Raw genomic sequence first — 17,077 nt, forward strand, 5'->3', positions numbered from 1 at the left:
TTCATTATTATACAGCTACTAAAGCCTTTTAAAGCTACATCTATGAAAATTGGCGTTTGACTTCTCGCACAGAAATTAAAAAAAATACTTGTTGCAGTATTTTTGTACATCCAACTCCCTCAGGGAGTGAAATAGGGGATGAAAGTTTTATCAGATTGTTTCATCATGAAAGCAATTTCAAAGCTAAATCTATGAAAATTTGTATTTGGCTTCTCCGTTAGAATTAAAAGATAAGTATTTCACTGTTCTTGGAAATTCATCTCCTTAAGGGGGAAATATGGGACGAAATTTTTAAGAAAATATTTCGTTATATAGAAAAATTGTTAAAGCTAAATCTATGAAAACTGATATTTCACTTCTCGTTTAGAGATAAAGAAATGTGTTAGGGGATGAAAGTTTCAACTGAAATATTACCACAAGAGCGCACAAGCCATGATTAATAAAAACCTCGGCCTGCTACCGGTATCGCTTTTTGATCAGAAGTACATGGGAAAAGACCATGCTTATATGGCCGTAATTAGCGTGAAAAGTTTAGAAGGTGTTGAAAGTTGTATTCGACATAAAATTGTGTTAAAGAAAACAAAAAAATTTCTGTGCAGACCGCACAGTCTATGCGAGCGAAGCATCAGGTGCTAAGCTATTTCTTGTATGTATTTGACGGAAATTGGGGTTGCCATCAGGAATTCATCATAACCCCAGTCTACATGCTCTGCTTCTTCCATAATGTGATGGGTGGTCTGCCTCGGTGAGCTGTAGTCATATGCTGGCGAGGACAAATTTTACCATTTAAAAAATGACTGCATGTCGTCCATATTCTGTTCTTTGTCGATTGAGAGTTGAACATACCCTGCGGGGCAGATCAAACGCGGGAGCTGTCTCAGTAATACACAATTATAACTGGCATGTTGCTGGGACATTCTGGAGTCATTTTCTCATGCAAGAATTGGTGATGTTAACTTCAGCGAGACTGTTTTCAAGTGCAAGAGGAGGATGCCTTGAACGGATTTTGTTGATTCTGAGATTAGTAATGTCAGAGTGCACCGTTAGTCTAAAGTTTGCTAGGATTTTGTTGTATTCCCTGATTCAGACTTCCTTCTTTGGCAGATTTGGGGGTGGTGAGTGACTCAGAACAGGCTGCCAGGTAGAGGGAGTAGATCTTATTGTTCCCGAAATGATACGCATAGTATTATTACGCAAGACATCAATTTTGTTTACATGACACCGGCCGAAGTGGCCGTGCGGTTAAAGGTGCTGCAGTCTGGATCCGCAAGACCGCTACGGTCGCAGGTTCGAATCCTGCCTCGGGCATGGGTGTTTGTGATGTCCTTAGGTTAGTTAGGTTTAACTAGTTCTAAGTTCTAGGGGACTAATGACCTCAGCAGTTGAGTCCCATAGTGCTCAGAGCCATTTTTTGTTTTGTTTACATGACGCTGTTCATTCACACCTGCGCCGGTAGGATGTTGATGTAGAAGAGACGGTTGTTGTAGTGGTTCTTAAATTGCTTGCAGGTTTATGGGCAACCATATAAAATAATCGGCAACACCCACTGCTGTCTCAGGGATCGCTGCTTTACCGTAAAGAAAATATGTCATTCATAAGAGATATGTACAGCGTGTTAATAACAAGTTGCCCTGTTGCAATTGGGGGGGGGGGGGGGAGAGGTTTGTGGGAAGCGGAAGAAGCAAGTCTGATACCCACTTGAATCGCCACTGGGTATGTGGCCAGCACGAGGCGGGGGTAGGGGGTGGTGGGGGGGGGGGGGTGGCTGGGGGGTCACAGGGAACAGAAACACTACGAAATGAAGAGTGAAGTACGAATAAGCAACTCAGCAGACAACAATGGCTCTCTCATACAGAACTGCCAAATAGGTGTCAGTAACATTGCCTACCAGCCAAACCCTTCCGACATGTACGCATTATATAAGGTTGCCATGACTAGCTGGGACCTTGTCGGGACACTGTGAGATGGGGATGCTGAAATTAAGCAAAAAGTTGATTTACTATAATTATTTTTATTTAGAATATAATGACATGGAACATGTTGGTGCAGAAGTAGTTGGTACACCACATTTTTCGGAAGATTTCACCTTTTTCAGCAACTCTTTTTTCCCGTCTGCATATTGATAAAACTCCGCGCAAGTCAGTTTGTATTTAAACTGGCACTGTAAGATTGGTTCTTCAGTCCGTGGCAGCAGTCGATTTCTTTCCTCAGTGCACTGAGACGGTATCAGAGAAACTACTCGTTCCATTGTGAAGTTGTGTACGGGAATAGTGAACAGATACTCGCATGATTTTTGCAGTTGGCATTTGCGTTCAGGATTTTCGGTTTCCGTTAGGAAGTAAATCCACCTTTCCTCCACAGACTTAAATTCGTCCGAATCATGCTTAGTTTCTGAACAGCTCTTCAGATACATATATTCCTGAAAACAATTGTCGTCTGAAATTTCACACCATTTTGAGTCAGGTATATAATAGTGGTTTCAATCATCACCCAGTCTGTGGTTTCAGATAGCATCATCCAATCAAATACTTGACTTTTATTAAAATACATAGCCTATTTCCCTTACAAGGGGAGGCCACGACGTTTGGAACGTGGATTTACTGCCGACTTCGTACACTCGTAGTACTCCATGAGGACAACAAAATGTGTAAGCAGTAGCGCGTACTTCTAAAGTAGTAAGTAATCAAATGCTATGGTGTAGAAAACCATTCTTTCTTCCTCAAATTCCGAAATCAAATTAACTGTTTCTTGGTTAGGTCCAACACTGTACAACTGGAGAAGTCTGGTATTTTCTAGAATGATGGTGCTAGATCTAGAAGGTGCTTGCATCGTCGACACAGGATACGCAACATGCAACGTCATTTGTGAGATGACCTTGTCAACATAAACTTGTTGACACAAATAAAACTAACTTAGACTGCATTTACATGCTGCACTAACAGATGGCGTTACTTCAATACTCCAGCCAAGCCCATATCAATATTTCGCAAAATCGGGATAAAACTGAGTCTTGTCGGGATGTCAGGACAAGAAGATACATAAAGGTGACAGTCCTGATATGTCAGGACGGATGGCAACCCTAGCCTTATACCGATTCAGGACTAGGGGACTTGTCGGAAGACACGTTGTCTTTGCATCAGTTGAAGCTGCTTAGAAGCTACACCGACGTCATATTCGTCATCGCTCTAGATACAGCTGTAGAGGCGTGCTGTTTATCCAGTCACCAACTGGAGTCGACAGTGCTTAGATAAGACCGAATTTTACGGTAGGATTCTTGAAATACGAAACTATGATTCTCTACAATTTTGCTCGCTGAGCGCAGATTTTCCAGTCTTGTCAAACTGCACCTGTTAAGTTTTCAAAGACCTGTATATATTAACCATGTAACGCAATGATATATCCCGTATTCGTGTAAGACAGATCCACAGACGAACAAAATAAATCACTGCTGCTGCTACTACTACCCATGAAATCTAGAGGACTCTAGACGATCGATCATTAAGGGCTTCACCGAAAATTGCATCAACATCCTAACACCCGTATTCCATGCATTTCTCATCTTCGACGGAGTTGATATCGCTGAATCTTCTTTTCTAGACAGTCTCTGCAATCCATCAAAGATCAGTCAGTTAGGGGCACAACGCCTTACGCTAATTTCTGTCGCAAATTCTGAGGCGGAAGACAATGATTTACGTGCACGCATACTACAATTCATACAGAATAGACTAACAGTTTTTTTTATTTATCAAGCGTTAATGACGCTGCGCGACCATACTTCCGAGTCAGTCTCAGATGGAATTATAATTCACTTTCTTCCTAGAATCTCATGCAACTGACATAAGGTAGTAGACCAACATTTTCAGAATAGTTTTGAACACTGAGTACCTCACTACAACTTTGAATACACTTCAACATTTTTTAGGAGACAGTTGACATGACAAGATTTTTAACTTTTTATTGACGAATACACATACTAAAGAAAAGACGAAAAGTTTTACGACTTACCTTAACTGCTGTATTTCTAACAGAAAAAACAAATTCCAGCTAAAAAAGCTGCTGCTACCTCACGTTTCTGAAAGAAACTGTTACAACAGTGCTGTTACAGTGTTGTTCTGCTCGATGTACTTTGGCTATTCTTGAAGAGTGTTATATTCTCACAACTCAAGCGCTTTGATTCGACAACAGCGCGCTCTACCGGCTGCCGCAGGAACTCCCAACAGCCCGAGCAACGCGCAGTTGGAGTTCAGCGGCGGGAAGGGTCGGTTGTGGGTAGACAGTTTGCGCGGGTGGATGCACGCGAGCGTTATCACCACCGTATCAACATGAAGCCTGGTGCATGTGTTTATCTGAGGATTGTTTTGACAGCGTGTTGCGTCGTCTGCTGCGCGACGTTCAATTTAGAAGCGCGTATTCCAATCATAAAGCGAGGTGCCATTGACTCCTACTTCGGATATTCTGTCGCGGAGCATCAGGTTATAAACGAAGCAACCGGTGTCATAGAGGAGAATTGGTAAGTTGGCACAGAAAGTTTACTCACCGTAGCTCGTAGTTATGTTGTGTCTCTTGGCATCACACCGGTAACAGTGTGAAATATGAATGAACAAAAAAGGGATTCCCAGAAACGTGCTTCGAATTTAAATGAAAAATAAACATTATTTTTTACTTTAGTTTCCTGTTTGAATTCAGAGAGAAATTTAAGAAAATGCACATTTTTTTTGATATTGCACTTATTGCTGCTTACCCACTGAAACTAGAAGACAGTTGTTTATTAGTGTACTACGTGTTTGTTACGAGACGCTCTTCAATAGCTGTATGAAGAAAGTAAGAAAACTAGCACCAAGTGCTTAACATTCCCTATTTTTACAAGTAAAATGTATCTGGCACTTTGATCCTGCAGTTTTTCTTCAGATTAATATTTCTCCAAGCCAGAACACAGTGTCTCATGAAATGTGGGACATGCACTATTTTGTTATGGTACTGGTAAACTGTTGACGCTCTTTGCTCCCCTTGAACCCTTAAATATGACACAACAGCTAACTTGAAAGTGTTAAGTTTAGTACGCACGAGCTGCGCATATGGAATCAACAGGACATTGAAAAGTAGAGGCCATGTATCAAAATTTTTTTACTCTGAGATCTACTGGAGAAGATTTTCAAATCACAGTATGGTTCAGAAATTATCACCACTCACACCGTGCGTATTTAGAGAAACAACGTGGCTTGCTAGACAGGCAGTGGAAACAAAAATTCACTGACGGCTTACTTCGGCTTTCATTAGACGTCAAATTAATTATTTGGCTTCACTTACCACTCCGTTGGCTCCGATTCTCTGGAGGTCAGAAAGGATGCCAAGGGGTCAATGTGCCTTGACTCAGATGCCGAAAACAGAACGCGGCGGTAACCTGTTTCTTATCGCTAACTAAACCAGACCGTCCTCGTTTTTCTCGGGAAACAATTTTAATATGCAGACCTGATGACTAGAGAGCGTAAAGTGGCAATGATATCTTTTATGTGTAAAACGTACTTGAAATCGTTTCTTGCCCTTTGGTTATTATAAGGTGCCTGCACTCACATGTCGCGAAAATTTTTAAATTAACGTTCTCAGCGTCAAATTGTAGTAAGCTTGCACACAAATCTCGGCCACATTCGTAAAGAATCATAGGAAAATCCAGATAGACCATGAGAGTCATATAATGAACATGCACACGGTTTGTCTATCTTAAGTGACTAGTTTTTCCAGAATGTTTCACCTTCGAGATTATCACCAAGCGTAATCAAGATCACGGCGGTTGATTTTTTTCGTTTTTATGCCTTCTTAAATTTCGATAAGAATTGTTTCCTTTAAAGACACTACTAACCCGCTGCCATTTGTGAGGAATACAAACAACTTTTCTCATAACATTGCACTTACACGAATTATACTTGCTTCGTACACACATTGTTGAATCCGGGGAAAAATTGTACTTTTTGAGCCCTGCAATGCGTACTCCCTTTTGTAAAAGCCCATAACGTGTATCAAAATACTTCATTCGGGAAAGTAACATTTCAGCAAAGACGTAGGCAAGTCTAATATTGTACGGGCCTATTTTAAAACTATAATTTATTGTGTAGTCGGCCGGATGACTTAAACATCCGTATTCGTTGTGCTGAAGAGTACATGAGATACTGACTACAGTTTAAAGAAAGTTATGACTTGATAAGGGTCATCGCATTGACTTCGCCCTGACAGGCAGAGATTATCAACTTAGCACTTCAAGAAAGAGATGCAAGTAGCTATTCAGTAATACGATGTCACAGTATATAGTAGTCAAAATTTCTGGGACAGATGTAAATTTTCAAGTCTTTGGCTTATTAATGTGCATGAATGTACGGAGTAAAATCGCGATGCATTGGACAGTCACTTCTATTTAGATGTTCCTATTTGTACATCTTTCTGTGTTGTTGCTTATTTGAGCTCAGCAATTCCTCGAATGAAGATGATGTTTAACGACCTCGTATGATGCTTTACAATTACGTCATTTCAGACTGATGAAGTGAGTTTCGACTGAAATGCGGTTCGCAGAAACCGAGATATCTTATATTTTTAGATGTGCAGTGCGACGAATTGCTGTATATATTTCACACGTGCAAAAATTCTTGAGTGTTACGTTTTCTATTAGTAGCCTGTAACCAGGTGTATACAGCCACATTTAACACTGGGGCAGTAGATGTTTTCCATTTTATGCCAAAGGCGAAGAGAGCAGGCTTGAGTTGTGTTAAATCCTGACATTCTTCTTCGAGTAAATAATATTACGATCAATATCAAAATTTATAAGACATCTTAGATATGTTTTCGAAAGAAAACATGAAAGTCAGTAGAAACAGACTGGCGTATAGTCTGCGGCATACTTTGGATAGGAAAAACTGGATACGTTTCCAGTGTTGCTATATAGATGCTAAAAATGAAATCAACAGATAGTGTACGAAATGACGAGATTAAAGAGCAGCGGAAGAGAAGAAAAGTTCTTAGAAAACGATTTCCAGCAGAGGAGACCTATACTATGTCATGCGGGTACAGCTAACTTGAAGCTAGAACGAGTAATATATATAAAAGCCAGAAAAAAATGTGTGCTACCTTTTAGAGGTTTCCAATTGACTGAAGATTTCTTATTGCAACAGTGCATATGGAATACATGAAATAATTACATTTACAAATCAATAGCACAAGCTGTTCTGAGCTACCATGTATCGACCCATGCTGAAACACTCCTAGGAGTACTTTGTAGTCTCGACGGGCGGCAATGCAGGCGCTGACGCTGGTATCCAGTCGATAGTACAGATGGTGAATACTGACGTGGGATACGTTATTCCACGCCTGCTCGACCTGTTCACGTAGTTCTGAAAGAAAAGAAATATACATATAATAAATTTCAAAGTTCCTGTTTGGAAAGACAAATGAACGCCAAATACTTTTAGCTTAGAATGAAATTTTCACTCTGCAGCGGAGTGTGCGCTGATATAGAACTCCTTGGCAGATTAAAACTGCCCGCGGAAGACAAAGGTCCCGAGTTCGAGTCTCGGTTCGGCACACAGTTTTAATCTGCCAGGATGTTTCACATTTAGCTTAAATTTTTAAAATATTGTACAGTAAAATTGCCTTTATCACACTCTATTAATGTGGTGCTTTATTAATTTGTATTTTTGTTCTCTTGGCAATAATTTCTTTCCTCGTGAATATCGAATTGAGAGACCAAGGATGCCGCGTGGAAACACTTACTGAATCAACCATTATCAGACGCCTTTGATTTTGCAGCCCATGTTTACTGCCATACCCATTCCGCGTTTTTCTCCAGAGAACGTTGCCACAGTGTTTGACGCTCTTCAGCTGTACTAAAAGAGCGAGGCACGAATCCCAGTCCATGTTCATATTTTTCTTTTCTTCTCAATATCACTCCAGTCGAATGCCAGAGAGATTTCTACAGAATGGTCATCCTTGTCTAACAAAACTTGATTTGAATCTTAAACAGCTCAGTTGTAGACGAGGCTGAACTAAAAACCCCAGTGCTCTGCTTATATAATATGCTGCAGCAGTCAGCGATTGGTTCGACTCTATCCGAATTAGCGAATCGCTCTGGTGCGCAGCTGCGGGTCTGTGGCTTTGTCTCATTCATCCTTTGTAACCCTTCCACCCACAAAGGACGTCCCCCGACCTACCGTCTGTTTTGCGTGGCAGTACTTTGGCCAATTTCTGTGTAATGCGTGACAAAGAGGGTTGAGTGTTTGGCGCTGCAGTCGTCGTCAAACAAAGCACCCCCTGCTTCCCGCACCTCGCTGGCGAGTGTATTGTCTTTCCAGCCGCCGTCTCTCGATCATTTGGAGTAACACCCAAGTAAATAGAATGAGATTTTCACTCTGCAACGGAGTGTGCGCTGATATGAAACTTCCTGGCCAATTAAAACTGTGTGCCGGACCGAGACTCGAACTCGGGACCTTTGCCTTTCGGGGGCAAGTGCTCTACCATCTGAGCTACCCAAGCATGACTCACGACCCATCCTCACAGCTTCAGTTCTCCCAGTACCTCGTCTCCTACCTCCCAAGCTTCACAGAAGCTCTTCTGCGAACCATGCAGAACTAGCACTCCTGGAAGAAAGGATACGGCGGAGACATGGCTTAGCCACAGCAGATCTGCCAGAAAGTTTCATATCAGCGCACACTCCGCTGCAGAGTGAAAATCTCATTCTGGAAACATCCCCCAGGCTGTGCCTAAGCCATGTCTCCGCTGTATTCTTTCTTCCAGGAATGCTGGTTCTGCATGATTCGCAGAAGAGCTTCTGTGAAGTTTGAGAGGTAGGAGACGAGGTTCTGGCAGAATTAAAGCTGTAAGGACGGGTCGTGAGTAGTGCTTGGGTAGCTCAGATGGTAGAGCACTTGCCCCCGAAAGGCAAAGGTCCCGAGTTCGAGTCTCGGTATGGCACACAATTTTAATCTGCCAGGAAGTTTCACCCAAGTAAGTAGTTTTGAGTCCCATATCTTCCAATATGTTGTGCCTCACTACACCACATATTTCATAGGACACAAATTACTGCTGCCGTGCACTATGGTTGTGTAATACACGTTTACATTCAAGCCTGGCGAAACATTTTCCCGTGACGTTTTTATACATCCTCGGTACTACATGACATGTTCCTCAAGAAGAATGAATTTGTTTATGGCCCCAAATTAAACTGGTTGTGATTGGTGATGATGCTCATATAGCACTAACGTCGTAAAATTCATAAAGAAGGTCTACCTTCACGGCCAATAGTAAAGATGTCGGCACACAGACTGTGCTTTCGAACGTGAAGTTGAGCGTGCGGAGTTGAACGTGCTGCTGAACGCTCAATAACGATGCGGCTTCTGCATACGGTACGCGTGCCTCAACGTGCTTTACGTGATCGCGGCGCGCTCCAAGGGCAGTTGTTGGCGTATGTGCCTCACAGATCACGCAGTTTACAAAATGAACGGCCGTAAATTTCGTACATTACCTATTTTAAAATTCACATACCCTCCCTTGTCCATATGCTAGTCATTTTGCTCTGTCTAGCACTCATAAATGAAAACTTCAGTATCCATGAACATGTGTTGCTTGAGACTTTCCCGACGGACATGTTGTATATATGGTTCTCGGGCGAGACGTCGGATGTCATAGTGAAAACTCCACAATATTTCGTCAGCGCAACTGGCCGACCTCTTCAGGTGCGACGAACACTCTGCTAAGGCAGTTTTTTTTCTTTATTGTGATTTTGAGCACCGTACACAAGGCGGGCTGTCAGCAGCAGAGTACGCCGATCTTCAGCCATGAGTTTTACAATAAGTAATACATATAGGTGGCACAGAGAATACAATCAAAACGGCGGGCAAAAAATGTAGACACTAAAAAACAAAAAACATGGAGCCGTTCACGCTGGACGAGAAACATCACTAACACTAGTTGACACGGCGCACATAACATGGATGATGGCGACGGTACACGTGAACAGTGGTGCCGTGACGGCGAATAAACACTAAACACCAACGAAGGCACACACACGAGACACTGATGGCGATGATCTCCGGCGCGCGAAAGTCCACGTAGCGTGTGCGAGTCCGGGGACCTGCCAAGAGGGGAGGAGGGGGGTGGGGGTGGGAGAGGGAGAGGGGAGAGCAGAGATGCCATGGGCAGAGGATATAGGAGGAAGGGGGAGGGGAAGCCCGGAGGAAGAGGGATGGGGGGAAAAGGAGAGAGAAGGGAGGGAGGTTGCCTAAAGGAAAGGACACCGGAAGTGGGGGGGGGGGGGCAGGATCAAAGTTGATAGGAGGTGTAGATGGAGGGGAGGAGGACATCATCAGGGAGGGGGAGCTGGCGGAAGCCACCTTGGGAGAGGGTAAGGAGGGTGGAGAGATGGAGACCAGGTGGGATGTGGGAATACAGGCGCGGCAGCGGGCGGGGGTGGGAGAGGATGAGCGAGACAAGCGGGTGAGGAGGATCAAGTTTGCGGGAGGTGTACAGGATCCGTATCCTTTCAAGGAAGAGGAGGAGGTGGGGGAACGGAATGAGATCGTACAGGATCCGCGTGGGGGAGGGGAGACGGATGCGATAGGCGAGGCGGAGAGCATGGCGTTCAAGGATTTGAAGGGATTTATAAAAGGTAGGGGGGGCGGAGATGCAGGCCGGATGAGCGTTACAAAGGATAGGGCGGATGAGGTATTTATAGGTGTGGAGGGGTCCAGACCCCACGTACGGCCGGAAAGGAGCTTGAGGAGACGGAGTCGGGAGCGTGCCTTGGCTTGGATTGTCCGGAGATGGGGAGTCCAGGAGAGGCGACGGTCGAGGGTGTCGCCAAGGGTGAGAGTGAGGGCGATTGGACGGCCATAGATGGTGAGATAGAAATCAAGGAGGCGGAAGGAAGGGGTGGTTTTGCCTACAATGATCACCTGGGTTTTGGAGGGATTGATCTTGAGCAACCACTGGTTGCACCAAGTGGTGAACCGGTCAAGTTGGGATTGGAGAAGGTGTTGGGAGCGCTGCAGGGTGGGGGCAATGGCAAGGAAGGCGGTGTCATCGGCAAACTGGAGAAGGTGGACGGGGGGTGACGGCGGCGGCATGTCCGCCGTGTACAAAAGGTACAGAAGGGGGGAGAGGACGGAGCCTTGGGGCACACCGGCGGAGGGGAAAAAGGTGTAGGAATCCGTGTTATGGATGGTGACGTAGGAAGGACGGTGGGAGAGAAAGGAACCGATCAGATGGACGTAGTTAATGGGAAGGGCGAAGGTTTGGAGCTTGAAGAGGAGACCGGAATTCCATACGCGGTCATAAGCACGTTCGAGGTCCAGGGAGAGGAATATTGCGGAGCGATGGGAATTAAGCTGTTCGGAAAGGAGATGAGTGAGGTGAAGGAGAAGGTCGTCGGAAGAGAAGGACGGTCGAAAGCCACACTGGGTAACGGGAAGGAGGCGGTGCTGGCGGAGATGCTGGTGGATGCGTCGGGTGAGGATAGATTCCAGGACCTTGCTGAAGACCGAGGTATGGCTGATAGGACGGTAGGAGGAGACGGCGGACGGGGGTTTGCCAGGTTTAAGGAACATCAGGGTACGGGAGGTTTTCCACAGGTCGGGGTAGTAACCGGTGGACAGGACTGCATTGTAGAGCCTGGCCAGAGTGGAGAGGAAATGAAATGAAATGTCGTGTGGCTAGGGCCTCCCGTCGGGTAGACCGTTCGCCTGGTGCAGGTCTTTCGAGTTGACGCCACTTCGGCGACCTGCGCGTCGATGAGGATGAAATGATGATGATTTGGACAACACAACACCCAGTCCCTGAGCGGAGAAAATCTCCGACCCAGCCGGGAATCGAACCCGGGCCCTTAGGATTGACAGTCTGTCACGCTGACCACTCAGCTACCGGGGGCGGACGGTGGAGAGGAAAGAGACAGGAGCTTCACGAAGGTGGCGGTAGGTGACACGATCGTTACCAGGAGCGGTGTTGCGTTTTGTGCGGAGTGTAGCAATGAGATCCTGTGTAGTGATAGGGGCATTGAGTTCCGTGTGTGCAATGTTGTCCAAGTACTGGAAACCAGGTGCGAGGGGAGGGACAGAGGTGTCAGTTCGATCGCGGACGTCCGGGAACAGGGAGTAATCGAACTGGGGATCATCGGGGATGGAAAAACATCGAAGTAGGAGGCAAAGTGATTGGCCTTACTAAGGGTGTCAGGGAAGGGGAGATCGTCATGGAGAAGAGGATAGTAGGGGGAGGGTTTAGTTCCGGTAAGGCGACGAAAGGCTGACCAGAACTTGGACGAGTTGATAGGTAGGGTAGCATTTAAATGGGTGCATGTCTGTCGCCAGTCCCGGCGTTTCTTAGCCGCGAGCAAATTACGAATGTGTCTCTGGAGTTGCCGGTGGCGCCGTAGTGTGTCCGGGTCACGCGTGCGGAGGAAGGCACGGTAGAGACGGAGGGATTCACGGAGGTGCTAAGGCAGGACCAGGGCCCACTATTTATGCCAGTTTTATGCAGGAAGTGCGCATGCGTGGAGGCGCCAAATTCGATGGCCAATAGCGACGATATCAACTGATAGCTGGAAGGACAGTAACGCCACCTACAGGATGGAGAACCAAATACTTCGGCGCACGCGCGGAGGCTGCCATCGGCAGCCCCAGCGACCTCTGTCGGAAGCCGCAAGCAAAACTGCGCGTCCACGTAGGCGCCTTGAATATCCTCCCGTTGCCAACAGAATATTTATGTTGCTGGCGAATTGTCGTCCGTCTTATGACCAATAGTAGTCCTCTCTGCTCGAAGCAACTTCAATATGGCCAGTGCTGGATCCCATGCTGAACTAAGATGATAGCCCGTGTCTCTGTTTACAAGATTCGTCGAGCTACGTATTTCCACTGCTTCCTTAATAACACTGTCCCAGTACGAACTCGTCGATGCTAGAATTTTTGTATGTTGATAATTCATAGAATGGCCTGTACTGAGACAATGCTCGGCCACTGCAGACTTTTCTGGTTGCTCCAGACGAGTGTAGCGTCAGTGTTCAGTGCATCTCTCTTCTACAGTGCGACAAGTTTGTCCGATGTACGACATGCCGCAGCTACAAGGAATCTCGTAAACACCGGGTCTTCTTAGGCCAAGGATGTCCTTAGATGAGCCCAAGAGAGCTCCGAGTTTTGCCGGCGGACGAAAACACATTTAACTTTATGCCTCTTCAATAGTCTTCCTATTTTTGAAGAGACACCGCCGATGTATGGCAAGATGACCATTCCCCTTTGTTCTTCGCCTTCTTCCACTTCCTCACGTTGGGTAACCCGCTTTGGTTGTAAGGCACGGTGAATCTCCCGTTCGGAGTATCCATTTTGTTGCAAAATGGTACGCAGATGGAGTAGCTCATTGGATAAGCTGTCTGAGTCTGATATGGCTCGTGCTCTGTGGACCAACGTCCTCAGTGCGCCTTTTCGTTGCGAAGGATGGTGACAGCTGGTGATCTGTATTAGTCCGTGTGCGTTGGTTTACGGTACACTGCGTGACCTAATGTGCCATCTTCTTTTCTCTGTACCAACACGTCCAGGAATGGAAGTTCGCCGCTTTTCTCCATCTCCATCGTGAACTTGATGTTGGGATGAAGCGAGTTAAGATGCTCAAGAAAAACATTCAGCGATGCAATGCCGTGAGGCCAGATAAAAAAGGTGTCGTCCACATATCGCCAAAAACACGTAGGTTTCACATCCGACGTCTGGAGCGCTCTCTACTCGAAGTCTTCCATGAAAAGATTAGCCACAATGGGTGACAGGGGACTACCCATTGCGACGCCGTCAGTCTGATCAAAGTATTGTCCATTAAATAAAAAGTATGTCGAGGTGAGCACATGTTGGAATAAGTCTAAAAGTTCCCCGTCCAGCTTCTCGCTAATGAGCAACAACGATTCCTGCAATGGTACTCGAGTAAAAAGTGAGACTTCGTCAAAACTCACGAGTATATCTGATGGTGCGAGTCGTAAGTTCTTGAGCCGACGAATAAAGTCTTGTGAGTTACGGATATGATGCTCACACTTTCCTACTAAAGGGCTCAATTGCGCTGCCAGATGTTTCGCGAGATTATACGTTGGTGCCCCGATATTACTCACAATAGGCCGCAGTGGCTTATTATCCTTGTGAATTTTGGGCAATCCGTATAGCCTGGAGGTACGGGCGCCTGTGTACGTAGTCTCTTAGCAACCACATCGGAGATCGTGCTGTTTTTGAGGAGCTCCAAAGTTTTTCGCTGAATTTTTGCTGTGGGGTCCTTATTTAGTGTGCGATATGCAGAGTCGTCCAGAGGCTGGTGCATCTTGCTCACATACATCGACGTGGAGAGGATAATAGTCGCATTTGCCTTATCCGCCGGCAATATCACAATATCAGTATCTTCTCGTAGGGATCGAACTACTGACCTCTCTGCAGCTGTCAGATTGTTCTTAGGCACTTGAGCCCGTGTCAGAGCACGGCAAGTCTCCCGCCGGATCTCCTCTGCAGATTCCCTGGGAAGTTTTAGGGTGCCTTGTTCGACGGAGCTAATGATGTCCAGAACAGGTGGTGTCCTCGGAGTGGGTGCGAAGTTCAATCCTTTCTCCAGGACCGATACCGCCGCGTCAGGCAAAGGTTTGTCCGCTAGATTGTATACAGTTCGTCTACGAACTTAGTTGTTCTCTTCTTGTGGTAAACGGTCCCTGAAGCGATGAAACTTATCAATTTGACATGCTGCGTCTTGTTGCCGTTTCCAGTCTGAGAATGCCCAAGTAGCGCTATCAACCCACGTCCAAGAATCAGCGGACAGTCTTGACGATATCTTCAAATGAAGTGCCAAGAGCTCTCTGGATACGAAGTCCAGTTCTCGCCGAGTATGGTGAATCCTTTCTCTTACCAGTGCGTGGCTTGCTCGATTTTTTATCCTTTTAGCGGCTGCAGAGGTTATGAAGTGCGTCACCTTAGCGAACGTCGGAATAACTCGATGATCTCGGCATCTTAATAAAAATGTAAGGGCACATAGCAGTCTGCTCTTCTTATTCCGTAGTTTATCAAAACTGTTAACTTCTTTTACCATCTCCTCCCCGTACAGGTATCCCATGTGTTGCTTGAGGCTTTCCCGACGGACATGTTGTATATATGGTTCTCGGGCGAGACGTCGGATGTCATAGTGAAAACTCCACAATATTTCGTCAGCGCAACTGACCGACCTCTTCAGGTGCGACGAACACACTGCTAAGGCAGGACCAGGGCCTCCTATTTATGCCAGTTTTATGCAGGAAGTGCGCATGCGTGGAGGCGCCAAATTCGATGGCCAATAGCGACGAAATCAACTGATAGCTGGAAGGACAGTAACGCCACCTACAGGATGAAGAACAAAATACTTCGGCGCACGCGCGGAGGCTGCCGCCGCTGCTCTGCGCTGCCATCGGCAGCCCCAGCGACCTCTGTCGGAAGCCGCAAGGGCGGAGGCTGCCGCTGTTACTCTGCGCTGCCATCGGCCGCCCCAGCGACGTCTGTCGGAAGCCGCAAGCAAAACTGCGCGTCCACGTAGGCGCCTTGATTATCCTCCCGTTCTCAACAGAATATTTATGTTGCTGCCGAATCGTTGTCCGCCTTATGACCAATAGTAGTCCTCTCTGCTCGAAGCAACTTCAATATGGCCAGTGCTGGATCCCATGCTGAACTAAGATGATAGCCCGTGTCTCTGTTTACAAGATTCGTCGAGCTACGTATTTCGACTGCTTCCTTAATAACACTGTCCCAGTACGAACTCGTCGATGCGAGAATTTTTGTATGTTGATAATTCATAGAATGGCCTGTACTGAGACAATGCTCGGCCACTGCAGACTTTTCTGGTTGAATTTGGCGCCTCCACGCATGCGCACGTCCTGCCTAAAACTGGCATAAATAGGGGGCCCTGGTCCTGCCTTAGCAGTGTGTTCGTCGCACCTGAAGATGTCGGCCAGTTGCGCTGACGAAATATTGTGTTTTCACTATGACATCCGACGTCTCGCCCGAGAACCATATATACATCCATGAACATGTTATAAGACAAAAAGGAAAGTACCATGTCCCGTCAATAAGGACATCGACTTATGAAAGTTCCATTACACGTATTGCTATACATAAAAAATTTATTATATTTCCCCAGATTAGATACAAATTATTTCATCATTCTCACTTTTTAGTAAAATCCGAAGAGCATTCTTACTTGATGACTGTTCCTGCACAGTAGCAGAATCTTTGCAGCATGTGAACTACAGAACTTGAAACAAGAAAGTGCAAAATATCTTACAGCAAGTACTACAAGCTGTCTTGTGGATAAAGCCAATCGAGCAAACTCACTCCTCATAAAGAGCGCGCTTGCATTTACATAACATCGAATATTACAGAATATATTTCTATTAAACTAATAAGAAAGTATCAGTACCTCGTAGGAAACGCGAAGGTTTGCAAAAAATATTGGGATCCAGTGTGACACGAACCAGAAACACATCCACTTTTCTACGCATTACTCTACGCCGACCAGGAATTGTTTACAACACATTCTGTATTACCAGCTCTTGGAAGCTCTAATCGTAGACATGTTGCTAACTGACATTCAATACAAATTTACTAAGAACAACGCATTTTTGATGGATCCTCCAAGTGCCGTTGCCTTGAAACAGCATGCTTCCATAACACGAAAGTTACAGTAGTTCTATAGCCACCCACATAAAGTTTCTCGTCAGTTTATTACGAGACGTCGTACAATTAATGACGGGTTTTCGGAATATGCTCAGTTTGATGGTGCTTGAAAACGGTATGTATATAGTTATATAATATGGGCTTCAACTAAAAGCCATTTGTCGTCTCCCGACTGTGTACTGAAGAGAGATGACGTCATGTGAAGTAGGTATCATTCTTCCCGCTCGAAAAGACTTCTGAACGTGTTTTGTCAACGCTATGCCATCAGAAGCCACCGACAAACTGTACGTTCAACGATCACATGCACGGTCCGTGTGCTGATGGCTTAAGCAACATGGGTGCTCCTACATATAATTTAGCAAACATTTTACTTCAGTGCTGAGACCATTGTTGGG

General features: G+C 45.6%; 1 protein-coding gene across 3 annotated transcripts in view; it reads left to right on the forward strand.

Annotated features, from left to right (window-relative positions):
- The first annotated feature begins 4,252 nt into the window (after positions 1-4,252).
- The window catches only part of LOC124605218 (integrin alpha-PS1), a 575,966-nt gene continuing 563,141 nt past the window's right edge, over positions 4,253-17,077 (forward strand). For 2 of the 3 annotated variants that reach the window (XM_047136765.1, XM_047136766.1), the window contains exon 1: positions 4,253-4,510. In XM_047136765.1, coding sequence (XP_046992721.1) covers positions 4,323-4,510 — 188 coding nt within the window. In that variant the 5' untranslated portion in view covers positions 4,253-4,322. The remainder of the gene's footprint in view (positions 4,511-17,077) is intronic. The other variant, XM_047136767.1, reaches the window with a different exon arrangement.

The sequence above is a fragment of the Schistocerca americana genome, chromosome 3 (genome assembly GCF_021461395.2).
Source record: "Schistocerca americana isolate TAMUIC-IGC-003095 chromosome 3, iqSchAmer2.1, whole genome shotgun sequence".
Taxonomy (NCBI): Eukaryota; Metazoa; Arthropoda; class Insecta; order Orthoptera; family Acrididae; genus Schistocerca; species Schistocerca americana.